General features: G+C 41.1%; 1 protein-coding gene across 4 annotated transcripts in view; it reads right to left on the bottom strand.

The window, feature by feature from the left end:
- Positions 1 to 14,536, bottom strand: part of LOC143146776 (uncharacterized) — a 138,268-nt gene that overhangs the window by 25,841 nt on the left and 97,891 nt on the right. For all 4 annotated transcript variants that reach the window (XM_076311388.1, XM_076311389.1, XM_076311390.1 and 1 more), the window contains one exon: positions 351 to 2,178. In XM_076311388.1, the coding sequence (XP_076167503.1) occupies positions 351 to 2,178 (1,828 nt within the window). The remainder of the gene's footprint in view (positions 1 to 350; positions 2,179 to 14,536) is intronic.

Below are 14,536 nucleotides of genomic sequence, written 5' to 3'. Positions count from 1 at the left end.
CTGCAAGGACTCGCGGCGACGTAGTCGGTGGTGGTCACGTGGCACGAGAAACGCACCTGCGCGCGCCGCGGTCGACAGAGGTCGCGGGAGGAGACCGCGACCACCGTGCCGATGTCGCGGCTCGCGACGCGATTGGCGGACGTTTCGCGAATCGACGCGCGCGGAACGGTTGTTGCCCGATCGGAGCTGGAGCTTAGCGAGAGCAACGAGCGATTAGAAGGGGAGGTGGTGGCGGTGGTGTGCTGCTGCGTGCTGGAAGCGTGAAGCGGTTTGCGGTGCCGCGGCGGTGGCTCGTGGTGTACGAAAGAGAGGAAGCTGTCGAGAAGCAAACTCTTGACTTTGGACCTTACCTTCTTCGAGGAGTCGTGCTTTCTGTCTAGCGTGCGCGCGACTACGGTCTCCGTAGCGCGCTCGTCGCCGCTAGCCAGCGTTGCGAGGCTAAGTTCGTTCGAGGGAAGGCAGGGTGACGAGGTAGCGATCGTGCTCCCATCGTCCCCTCGTCCCCCCGCCGTAAGACCACCGTCCCTGTTCGCCGTCCCGTTACGCTCCCGTTTCGGTTCGAGGGTGTTGTGCTTGCTGTTCCCGGGGGTCTTGTTCGGCGGGGGATAGACGGGGTGGCACTTGGTAACGGGAACGAAATCGGGCGGGCAGTCGACGGCCACCTCGCGATAGGCTTTGCCGCCGACAACCAAGAAGCTACGATCGGCGTGCTCGTGATCGGTGGACGCGTCGCTCCTCAGCGTCGAGTAGCCGCTGGAAATCTGCTGGTGGCGCTTCTTCTTCGGTCGTTGCCTCGAGGACGAGGAGAGACTGCTACCGGACTCGATACCGACGAGATCCTCGTTCGAACCGGCCCGTATTAATTCCTCCGCGTCGAGACTTCTCGTCTTCGCTTTCAATTTACCGCGCTCATCGTTCGGTCTGCGCGACTTTGAACTTTTCACCGATTTACCGATCGGCGTCGACGACTCGGACGGTAACAATTCGCTCACCCGTTGTTCCTTCGCTCTCACCGGTGACACTTGATCTCTCGGTAGCCGAGGTATCGCGCACTGTTCGTCTATCAACCTGGTCAAATCGGAGACCTCGTCGGATCGCATCAACAGGCCCTGTAGGTCTTGCAGATCGGCCAATCCGTACGCCGGGTTGTCGAACGAAGTGGTGTCTCTGGCTCTACCGAACAACGGTGCCACTTTGATCTCGGGCACCACCGGTCGACACGGCGAGCCCAGGTCTATCCGTCTGGCGTCGTATCCCGTCGGTGAGTCTTTGCCACGGTTCTTCGCGTGTCTCAGCACCAGACTACTGTCCAACGGCGCGGTACTGTCCGATCTGCCCGATGAACTCCTCGGACTGGCCGAGTCGTCGCTACAGGTTTTCAACATGGTCGGGTAGTCCTCCTTGGCGAACGGATAATCCTCCTCGACGTCCACGTCCACGCTGGACTCTTTCTGAGCCGACGTGTCCTCGTTTACACCCTCGTCCTCCTCTTCCTCCTCGTCGAAATCCTTGAACGGTTTCTTCAGATCCGGGGAGCCCAACGCGGACGGGCTACGACCATTCCCGAAATTGTCCACGTCCAGATCCTTGGTCACTTTGGACTCGTCCTCGTCCTCGAGGTTCTCCGACTCGATCTTCAGCTCGATCTTCACCATCGGCGGCTGGTGACGGTGATGACCGTTCCTTACACACGGTTTAACAACGGACGCGTCGTTCGCGTCCGTGTGCTCGACGATGGTCACGGTTCTAGCGCGATCGTCCGTATTGGTGATGCGTGGCGGTGGCGGCGGTGGCGGTGATTGCGGTGACTTAAGGGTCTCGTTTTTAAGGTTTAGGGAGAGGTCGAGGTCGCTAGCTAGTTCGCTACGGGGGCCACGGAGCTCGTTCCTATAGTCGGAAGAGCAGTTCTTTACCTTGTTGGGGTAGGCCTTCTGCAGGAGGGTGTCGGGCACGTCGACTGGTAGCTCCCGGTGAGGCCCCAGGCCGCCAGGGGCCCACATCTCATCGGGACCGAGTCCCTCCTGCGGCTTCTTGGCGTTGTTGTTCTCCTGCAGCTGCTGCTGCTGCTGCTGCTGCTGGTGATGATGATGATGGTGGTGCTGCTGCTGCTGGTGCTGGTGCTGGTGCTGCTGCTGCGAGTGTATGTCCGTCACGCCACTGCTGTTACGAATTCGGGACCTGCGTGACAAAGACAGAGAGGGTGACCTTTTTAACGATTTTCGATGCAACGAGTAGTGCCACTTCCCCTTTTCTTTCTCGAGATTTCTCTCGGGCTAACCACCGGTTCGTGGAACGCTCTACTGTTTCCTATTCATCAGCGTTCCACTCGCGCTATTTAGGGAACAAAGTGGCGGCGGCGGCGTGCCGTAGCTTGCAAATTCACCTCGATCGCGGATGACACGGATTCTTTCTTTTTTTTCCCGCGTACCACGCGAAACGAGGAGAATTTTCACGAGACACTATCAATTTTTTTTTTTTTTTTTTTATCAACGATTCGATTTCTGTTAGGTTGTTCGGAAAGTTGTTTCGTTCTTTTTTTTTGTGAAAATGAAGACGATTTTTTTTAGAGCGTGCAAATGTTTTATTGAATTGTATATTCTCCATTTTGGAGAACGAAATGAGTTTCCGTAATCGTAATCGTAGACGTATTATCGGAGCGATGTTTATTTCGATTATTTCGATAAGAGATCGTCTGAGGGATCTCTTCTTGTAGAATTTAGATTATTGTTATTTTAATATATTATCTATTATTTTAATATTATTTAATATTATTTTAATATATATATATATATATATAATAAATTAATATATAAAATTGTTTTTTTTTTTTTTTTGATAAAGTTTTTTTAAGGCAACATTGTTGCAATTATCTACGAGCTTGATCAATTGTAAACGCAATTATTGTTCTTCTCTTTTTTTATTTCATTCTATATATTTTTTTCTTTTGATCTCTAAATTTTCTCGCTCTCAATACCAGAGAGTTCATCTCATTTGAGTAAGCGAAACTAAATTAAATTAAAAATTATTCGTGTTTGAAAATGACTACCTTATATAAAATAAAGGTTAGGTAGATCCTCTAGTAGCGCTATCTATAGGTCAACCCGTTTCCATTAAAAAACTTCTCTCAACCTTTTCCCAATAACCGATAATACGTCTCTAATTACATTTTAATATGCCCACAATTAATATAGAAGGTTAAATTTCTCAATTTAAAATTAATAATAGTGCGAACTCGAGACAGAATATTAGGAGCCGTTTATAATGCTAGAGTAAATTACAAATATTATACATATTACAAAAGCGTGCGTGTTTTGATTAAAAACGACTAACGAGGATTGAAAATCTCTTCGCTTTTAAGCCAACGCAGAAGTAATATTTGTTACGAGATTACCAAAAATTAGAAGGGTGCTAGATCTCGAAAATATTGAGTCCTCGAAAGTGTCTCATCGTTCGAGAGTGTCGAGAATTTTGAAAATTTTGTGCTTCGACCTGGGACGATTTTTTTAGGTTAAATAGCTTCTAAAATAATTAAACGAAGTTACGAGATAAGCTTAAAGTGGCGATAATTGAAACATTTATTCTATTAAAGATTCTCGAATACTTTTGAGAAATTCTATATATTCGAGATTCTCGAATACTTCCGAGAAATTCGGTACATTCGAGATTCTCTAATACTTCCAAAAAATTCGGTACATTCTAGATTCTCAAATTTCTCCGAGAAATTCGATACATTCTAGATTCTCAAATACCTCCGAGAAAATTTTCGCGACGAGATACATACGAGATCTTGTCTCGATCTTGACAAAAGTTCTCGTCTCGTCTGGACATCTTCGAGATCTGGTACACCTCTACCAAAAATACATCGAATACACGAGCAAATTGTTACTGGGGAAAGGGTACTCTGGTGAGCTCCGATATAAACGTATCAAGGTGCTTTGGGAATACGCTAACTACTTAATAAGGGTAATTAACCGGGTTCGGGTTAACGAGTTTTCTAAACGCGTTCCTTCGGCCAAAGTTACAGCCACTTACCGAGCGTGAAATGTTAGTTTTGAGCTACAACCCGCCACCTTTTCGGATCCAGACTGCTGCTCGCCCGTCTCTTAAAATTCTTTTACCGAGAGTGCTTTCATTCTCGCTATGGGGACCTAACTCAGCGACGGAGCATCGTTAGGAAAGGGTTGACCTTAGGAGGAGCTCGCAGCTTCGTTATAAAAAGACGAACCTCGCGATTGATACTAACACGTGTCAAACCCAGCCGAGAAGGATCTCGGTAAAAGTGGATATTTACGCGACACTGAGTATGGAGAGAGGGAGTTTCGACCCCACTCCTAACACTTTCATCCCTCGTGTGCCCACGTGTTTCGTAATTAGAAACTATGAAGGGTGTACCGTAGAGAGAAGCGAGCTTTCCTTCAACGAACTGGGCAATGTTCACGAGAACTAAAAGGGCAATGTTTGAAAATAGCCATTTTTGGTACTGGTAGGGCGAGACAAATTTTTGGTAATTATTTGTAACGTTGATTTTGCGTTGCACGAATTTTTTTCAAATGAAAAATTATTTTCCACGTATTTATACGGTTTTAAATTAATTGACAAATGAAATGACAAATGACTGAATTTAAAGGGGTATTGAATGTTTTTATAGTTTTATCAACAAATTTCATATTTTTTTTACGAGGTTCCTACTCGATTTTATTTTAATAGAAAGTTAAGTATGAATTATATATTTTTAAAAAGGGGTTAATAGTTTGTATTATTTAGCAGTGTATAGATCCTTTTTTATTTTCAATTATTTCAATCGTTAATTTTGGTGAAGAATGAAATAATCTATGAATATAACTAATCTTGTGACAATTTATTCATTTTTCCCTGAGACACACTTTCAATTTGTTAATATTTTGAAATTGCCTATTTTCTCTATGGACTGCTTCAAAAAGGTATTTCTAAAAATTCTTAACTATATTTAAATCAGAAGAACGTGCTGGTCGGTCAAGATATGGAATATTTTTACTTTTTAGACGAGATCTTCGTGTCTCGTTGCTAATGCAAATTTTCGTTTCAGTTCTCATCGTATAATATTCTCACGTGTCTGAAATACAGGATGAATGTTTCTAGGATTAATTTGAACCCCAACTTTCCAAGAAATTTCACATAATGTGTGACACGAGAAGCAGTAAAGAAAATTGCACGTTTCTCACGAGTAGAAGTCGTAGAGAATTGTTCATTACTGTTTTTTGTACCATAATTATTCATATCTTTCAGTAAGTTGTAAATAACTTTCGAGCTTCCCTTGGAAGACTTCCAAATTTTTTAAATCGATAAATTTTGTATCCTTAAGTCAAAAATTATTCAAATCCACTGTTTAATATTTTCTTGGGCTATATTATTATTTTTTTTAGTATTATTTTTTCCCTCTTATAACCAATATTCATGATACTTCTAAGATTGTCTACGTAAGCCTGTGTGTGCACGACTCAAAAAATATAGCAAAATATTGAAAAATTTAAATCAAACCTCAAGTGTGCTACGTCACACAGTCACGTGGTTACGTCGTCACACAGTCACGTGGTCACGTCGTCACGCAGTCACGTGGTCACGTCGTCACACAGTCACGTGGTCACGTCGTCACATCGTTACGCAGTCATGTGGTTACGCAGTCATGTGGTTACGCAGTCACGTGGTCACACAGTCACGAGGTCACGTGGTCACGTCATCATACAGTCATGTGGTCACGTCGTCACACGGTCACGTGGTCACGTCGTCACACCGTCACGCAGTCACATCGTTACGCAGTCACGTAGTTACGCAGTTACGTGGTCACACAGTCACGAGGTCACGTGGTCACGTCGTCACACGGTCACGTGGTCACGTCGTCACACAGTCACGTCGTCACACCGTCACGCAGTCACGTGGTCACGTCATCACACAGTCATGTGGTCACGTCGTCACACAGTCATGTGGTCACGTCGTCACGCGGTCTGTTTACATCCCACTGAGGTTTTCTCACGAAACGTAGACTATAGAAACAAGACGGAAGGTATGTCAGCGCTCTGTCACGGTTTTTCCGAATCTGACCGAGTTTCTCCGCCGCCAAGTTTCCTGGGACTTCGTTGAAGGCTCTTATCGAGATCCGGAAACTTGCTCAAGACTTCTGACATGCGAAACGAACGAGATATAATTCCTGAGATGACGTGGTACGGTGACTGGCGGATCAGATTTGTGCAACCCAATTCGAACCAGTAAAAAATGACGAAGTTTTTCTACTATACTAGTTGTTCCGTACACGTAATCTTACGCGTAAACTTTGCGATCAATGTTCTAAGTATTTCTCAGGTCTACTTTTGTGTATTTGAAATGCACAAGAAAATGAAAATTGAATATTTAAAATTTTTTATTACCGAATTATCCCTCTCAACAAGTCGAAGAAAAACTTTTTACATCTAAAGTTACCAAACCCTCAATAAGTTTATATAAAATCATTATACGTAAAAATACCACAGTTCCTTTCGATAAATTTAAGAAATTACAAGAAAAAAAAATTAATCCATTTACAAGAAAATACAAGCGTACCCTCATTAGCGAATTGAAAAAAAAAAGTAAAAACACAAAAGAAAAATCGATCTTTGTGTCTCTGAAAACACTAACCGCTCTTAATGGTAGTAACCGGCGCTTGCGAGTGCAAAACGGTCCGCGCGTTGGAACGGGGCAAGAAATTCGACGGAAAGTCGAAGAAAGGGCATTCGTTCTCCGAGCAGGAGAATGCAAGCTCGGGGAGAGAATTAATGAAAATGGTTCGCGGACTCCCGCCACCGAGGAATTCGCTCACGGAACCAGTATTTACCAGTTCGACGAGCATCGCGAAAGAGTCGGCGTGAATAACGCGTTAGAAATTTCAAGTCGAAAGTCGCGCTGGCACGCGGTCGTTCGATCGGGGGTCCCCGATTGTTCGAGCGCTGCGATCGCGGCCGTACACTCGCCGCACGATTGTGTCCCCGGGAAGAATTTTATCGATTCGACAATTAGCACGTTCATCGGCTCGCTTCGACTCCGGGGCCCCCTTGGTTTTACTTATTTTTTTTCCCTCTCGTGGTTCTTCTTTTTTTTCCACGGTCCGCGAACGAAACCGATGAAATTCCGAGTCGCGCGTCGCTCGAACAACTTCGCTCGTTAATTCGACCGTCGACCGGACAGCGAAAGAAAACGAGAAGAATGCAGTTTGTTTAACGATTCTTCCCGCTACACCGATTCCACGTCTGAATCCGATGGTAGAAACTCGACTCCACCTTTCGGAAGAAAAATTGTTCGTTTCGCCGTTTAATTCGCTGACTGTGCGTTTCGAGATCGTCGATGCTCCTTTTAATTTATAATAGACACGTCCAACAAAGGCACTCGCGGGCAAGGGCGAACGCTGGCAAACGTCGCTGCCTCTGGGCATCGAATGTGTGCGAATCATCCCCACCACTGTTTATGTTTCCTCGGCTCGCGCGGACGACGCGCAGTGGTTCGCAATCCGAACATCCCTGGCCATAATCCTTGAATACCTAATTTCTTTTCATCTTCAATTATTCGATATCGAACATCGACAGTTCTTTTAATCTTTACTTATCCTGGATTGAACATCAATACTTCGTTCAGTCTTTATCTATCCTACATCGATGATTCCTTTAATCTTTACTCATCCAATATTGAACTTTAATAGTTTTTTCAATCTTAGTACTGATCCTAGATGGAGCTACAGTAGTTTTATCAATCTTTACTTAGCCTATATTGGAACTTCAATAGTACTTTTAATCTTTACTCATTCAATGTTGAATTTTGATAGTTATTTCAATCCTTATTCATCCAATACTGAACTTTAATAGTTCTTTAATCTTACTCATCTTATATAGATACTCGAATAAACATCACTGTATTAATCGTTATATCTATTCGCCTACTTATTGCACGGGTTCGAACTATACTTTTATGTATTGTGACAATACGAAAGACATTATTCTAAACTTTCGAACAATGTTAATATCATTGGGAATATTGTAAAATGATAAATGCATAATTGAAGATACGTCCACAGAAATGGGCGGTGTGTTAAGTGTTATTATTGTTACAATTTTATAGTCCCATCTGGAGACATTTGTTAACCTTTCGAGTCTACTGATACGTCGAGTGCTACTCGACGACAATACTCGCGATTGTTACGACCGATTCAAGGGAATATCATCGCGATTGAAGCACTTTATGGAAATCGTTCTCACGATCGATCCTATTATTCGAAGGAACACAATTCATTCGATATGGAGATTAAAACGAGGCTTCCGAACACCGCCCACGCGACAGTTTTATTTTAATTCTTTAGATACCACGAACAATAGTCGATCGATGCACCCCGTGCGTTGAACGCCTATGGGCGTTCCACGAATGTATCGGTTTTAAAATTAAAAATTTAACAATTTACGATCAATCAAATTTTTTAATTTAATTCCATTCATAGTTGGTATTGTCGAGTTATTGATGTTGCATTAATGTTTTTATCCGTTTCATATTCTTTTGTACAATTACCGATATAAATTCTAACAAATTGATTGTTTCTTTTTATACATACCATATACAACTATTAATGCCTTTTATGGTAATAATAATCATCACTAACCACATGAAATAGTAACGGGTCAAAAATGACCCCAAGATACATGACCGAAATGTCATCATATCAACTACGGATTAACATTAACAATTATCGATTTGTTATCACAGTAGTGTATAATTCTTCCAAAAATAACAAAAATTATTTAAGTTCCAGTGGAAATTTTCAGAATTCAAAATCACAATATATTCAAGAAAGAAATTCGTGCAAGAATAGGTTAAAATATGCAAGATTCCCAAAAATTTAATAAATTTTCAACACTGTAGAGGGATTTATCCTTAAGGATTATTTCATTCAACAGTTATCGAGGGAAGCTTTCATACATTTCACCTGAAATATAATTTCATTTCACAACTCAGATTTATGTTTTTATCCATCGAGTAACAAATTAAAATTTTTTTGTCTTTTAATCAGTTTTCGAAATTTTCATCTAGACAAGAAATTTTCCCATCTTCGACTGAGATTTCTAGAATATAAATCTCGTATAATTTCATTGTGCACAATTCAGATTGTTATTTTTACTGAATAAATAACTCGTTAAAAATTCTTATTCGTCACTATAATTTTCATTCATAGAATAAATTTATCCACACCTGAACAATACTCGAAGAAAAAGTGTATTTTCATTTTACAATTTACATTATTATTTTTACCGAACAAAAAAATCGATTAGAAATTCTTTGCCTTTTATTTGTTACCCGAAATGTTCATCCTGAGAAGAAAGTTTCCCTTCTCTGTTCAAGACTCCTAGAACCCAGATCTTTTTTCCGTGACACACGAGAAAAGCATGGACCGTTCGAGCGCAAAAGTTTCGAGACGAATTCGAGGAACTTACGAGAGATCGTAAGTAGTGGGGTCTGAATGCGATTTTTCCCGTGGATCCAGTTACAAGGGCAACGGAAAGGGGGAGAAGAACAAGAGACGCGACGGCATTACGGTTGCACGTAAGTGGCCCACGTGAATTCACGGAGGACTTCGCCGGGGAAAAAAAAAAAAAAAGAAAAAGAAAAAAGGAAGACAATACTGGCTGGCCGGACAAAAGCGACAGAAAACGCGGAACGCAATAGCACGGTTCACCATATGCGAGCGGTCGAACGTAAACGGGTTCACGTCCTCTTTTCAAAGGGTCCAAGGAACACGCCCGCACCGACCGTTCTCCTCTTCTCCTTTTTCTCCTGTTTCCTTTCAAACGATTCCCTGTGCGTGCAGCTAATCGAACGAGCAACGATTGCCAAGAGAATGATAATTAGATTGCAGGAGAATCGATGAACTTGGGTCTGTGCTATCCGTTAAGCGCAACAGGCACCGTGCCTAGGATCTACGAAGAGAATGTGATTAGACCTTAAAAGAATTTTAATTAAATCGAGAAAACGAAGGATAAGAATCAGTCTCGCGGCGACCGGGAATTAACAACGAGGCTGGAAACTGTTTCGTAGGGTCAAACGGTAAACGTGAAATTCGATACGGTAATTTTTACTTACAAGCGACAAAGTCGAGGTAGAATTGTTTACGCGACGTTTTCCCGATGAAAACGAGTCCAAACACGACTATATTCGGACTATTTTTTATTTGAATACGCGCGGTTGAAAATTTTTCAAAATATTTTCAAAAATTTTCCAATTGCGTATAATTTTTAAACGATCCGAATAGGGTCGTGTTTGGACTCATTTTCATCGGTAGAATCTCATCAATGCATTAATAATACTTTTGTAAGAATGCGGTAATATAAAAATACGAGTTTGAATAAGGTAATTTCCCTTTGTAAGCAACAAAGTCGAGGTAGGATTATTTACGCGACGTTTCCCCAATGAAAACGAGTCCAAATACGACTATATTCGGACTATTTTTTATTTGAATACGCGCGATTGAAAATTTTTCAAAATTTTTTCAAAAATTTTCCAATTGCGTATAATTTTTAAACGATCCGAATAGGGTCGTGTTTGGACTCATTTTCATCGGGAAAACCTCACCAATGCATTAGTAATACATTTGTAGCAATGTAACAACGTTAAAATTTTTAATTGTGAAAATTGTGCACATTGAATGTCTCTGTTTAAAATTTGATGCTTGAAACCTTATCTTTCAGACGTTGACAGGAATATGCATTACTGCACATATACAAGCTGTTTCAAGACGAATGGCACAAAAAGCATGGGGATAATTCGGCGTGTAAAAATAATTTGAAAATGCTTTATAAAATTGGTTCACAAAAGATTTCGATTACGAGAAAATTAGTTTGAAAAATTTGTCGCTAACTCCTGCCAATGAATTGTGTCTTGAGTAACGTGTCTGTCCATTACTCATTACTTCTACTTTGGTTTGTATTCGTAAACATCCATAACGATATGGGGTTATCTGTATTCCTTATTATCCGCTAACTAGTTATAACCAGTTAAAGTAGATGATACCACACCACCGTCAATATTTAAAAACACTCACACAAATAAAAATAATGAGTAACGAAAACACACACTGGGCATATCTTCCTAAATTGTATTTTCAAACTTGATTTTCTCGAAAACGAAGTGTTGCGAGGAAAAATTTAATTTCAGGCTTCCAATTTATTTCTACACGTAGAATCACCCCCTGACTTTGTTGCAAGCATCCATTTCGAAACATTCTACCTATTTGATTTTGCAACGATGTTGCTCTGTTTTCAATAAACGAGTTAAACAATTAAAAAGCGTAATTTCTTTTCTATTGACGTTGATAACCATTTTCAACTTTTTGAATAATTTATCCGACAATGTATTTATTTTTCGACAATTGTTTAAAACCTTTATTGCAAGAATTTTCTCTCGAATATATCGTAGTAAAATTTCTCACTCGAAGGATTTCGTTTTTTTTCCCCTTTTTAATCAACGTTACCAAATATACAAGAAGAACACGTATAAGGTTTGTCTTACTAAACAGACAACTTCGAACAGTGGGGCACTGTAAAACAATGGATCAATTTCATTCATCGTATTTTTTGTCCCGCGATGAAATATCCTACATCGTCCAGGAGAGAAGATCGCTCGTCGAAGAAGCAACGAAATTAATTGTACAACCATTATGGACGTAGTTGTCGTAAACTGATGGATGTTATTCGAATCGTGGTAATAATTCTTCTCGTGATTGCAATTAATCGCGAGTTCTATCGAGTCGTGTGTTACGGTCGATCAAGGCCACTGAAAACAGTAACGAGTCGCAGCCAATGGAAGGCTACACACGGACGTGTTCTGGCGGACAGAACGACAAACAGATAAATGGACAGGGTGACACATCGCGCGAGTGCATATCTAGCTACGTGGCTACTGCGATACAGGGAAACTCGACCGGCTCTCTCTAAGTTTGTCTAAAGCGGGGAAACGATATCTAGGCTAGTCGGTGGCCGATCGCTTTTAACAGGGATTACTCTTAAAGGGAACGACCACACGAGTCGAACCGACGGGGTACTTCCAGGAAAAGCGGTCGAGAGCGGCGAAGTGACCTCCAACACGCACCGTTTGTTTTTATTTTTCCTTGTCCGCGAACGCCATTTTCGTTTCGTCGCTCGCGCGTTTCTTACGTTCACGCGGCGTGTGTTTATTTCGTAGACGATATCCGATTGTCTCGATACGAACGCTCCGACGAGAGACAAATATTATTCGTGGACAGCGACGGAGCTCCTTTCAGTCCATAGCTGGAACTACTACTTGTTGAATTCGTTCGTTTTCGAATATTCGACGAATGGAATTCGAATCCTACGAGACTACTTGAACAGTATTAGTGTGCTTGATTAACTGTGAGAATACTCGACTGCGCGAATATTGTTAGAATTTTGTACTATTCAAATACTGCTGGAATACTCAACTACTCGAACGCTATTAGAACTCTTTATTACTCGAATACTAACAAAATATTTCACTCTTCGGATACGATTAGATAATTTGACCACTTTAATAATGTTCTAATATTTGACCACTTGAACACTGTTGGAATATTTGACTACTTGAATACTGTCGAAAAATTTGACCACTCGAATACTATTGGAATATTTCACCATTCGAATACCACTAGAATATTTGACCACTTTAATACTGTTGGAATATTCGACCACTCGAATACTATTGGAATATTTGACCACTCGAATACTATTGGAATATTTCACCATTCGAATACTATTGGAATATTTCACCATTCGAATAGTATTGGAATATTTGACCACTCGAATACTATTGGAATATTTGACCACCTGAATACTATTAGGATATTTGACCATTCGAATATTATTAGAATATTTGACCACTCGAATACTATTGGAATATTTGACCACTCGAGTACTATTGGAATATTTGACCACTCGAATACTATTGGAATATTACACCATTCGAATACTATTGGAATATTTCACCATTCGAATAGTATTGGAATATTTGACCACTCGAATACTATTGGAATATTTGACCACTCAAAGAGTATTGGAATATTTGACCACCTGAATACTATTAGGATATTTGACCATTCGAATATTATTAGAATATTTGACCACTCGAATACTATTGGAATATTTGACCACTCGAATAGTATTGGAATATTTGACCACTTGAATACTATTGGAATATTTGACCACTCGAATACTATTGGAATATTTGACCACTCGAGTACTATTGGAATATTTGACCATTCGAATAGTATTAGAATATTTGACCACTCGAATACTATTGGAATATTTGACCACTCGAATACTATTAGAATATTTGACCATCTTTAATAGTAATTCTTTTTTTATAGGTGTTCGAAGGAGACGAGGACTCCTGTTTAGAGTATTAATCCGAAGAATCACCCCATATTGTACCCTAAAATCTAATTGTCTCTCGCAGCGTTCGTTCATCCGAGGATTCTCAAAGGCGGCGTTTATGTTTCACAGAACTGTCTGTCCTTTTAAGGCACACGGACCTGGTTTTTGTCTAGAACTGTTCCACGAAGTACCCCGTCGTCATCAGTGGTTCAAAGCTGAACAGACCTAATAGCATTGCGCCTCTTCAGCTCCCGTTTCTTCGGTGGTCCTCTTCTTGCAAGGAATTTGCTAAAACCATCCCATGTTCCTTTACAAACTTGTTCGGAGGTTTCTATACAAGCTTAACGATTCACGAACGCGGAGCACGATAAGACGATCGGAAGTCTCGACGGAAGACTTCGTACAACTTGGAGAATCTCATCGAGACGATCAAAGTCCCAGACTTCCCACGCGTAGCGATCCGATCAGTTCGAAACAGGCAGTGGAAAAAAATTGTAACTTTCAACTTTGCCAATACGAGACTGAAAATTTTGCATTCAAATATTTTCTATCCGTTATCCATCAATTGTAAATATTTTATTTTTCAAAGGTACGTTCGCAAAATATAACGAGGTTTCAAGTCTAAATTAACACAGACAGATACCATTGTTTATTAAAATAATTATTTTATAAACAAAATTATATCTTCAACAAAATTTCTTCGAAAACTATTTTTTCTGTGATTTGATAATAAATGTAAGTTCGTTGGAGAGATTGAGATTTGAAAAATCATCGAAAATGGTACAATTATGGTGATCTTTGTTTTCGTTCGAAAGATCGTACGAATGTGGTCATTCTTGGTTTCATTATCGAAACAAAGTTTCGTACAATTAGCGATCGCCATGTGGACTCACTAGTTGGCGAGTAAACACGCGAGGACGAACGACGACGACGTTTATCGGTGCAGCGGAAGTCATGGCGCTAAATCACGGCGCAATGCAGCAACGGTATTCGACGATGGATCGAAGTGAGCTCGAGGCCCGAACAATTCTCCTAACAATCTGCTGTGAAATCTTCCATCGTTTACGTAACACGATACACTATCGTTTTCGCGATGCCTTCCTCTCTGTGACCGTGCACCTTGAGATCCG

The sequence above is a fragment of the Ptiloglossa arizonensis genome, chromosome 5 (genome assembly GCF_051014685.1).
Source record: "Ptiloglossa arizonensis isolate GNS036 chromosome 5, iyPtiAriz1_principal, whole genome shotgun sequence".
Taxonomy (NCBI): domain Eukaryota; kingdom Metazoa; phylum Arthropoda; class Insecta; order Hymenoptera; family Colletidae; genus Ptiloglossa; species Ptiloglossa arizonensis.
Note: the sequence above shows the minus strand (reverse complement) of the source record. Positions and strands in the feature narration are given on the sequence as shown.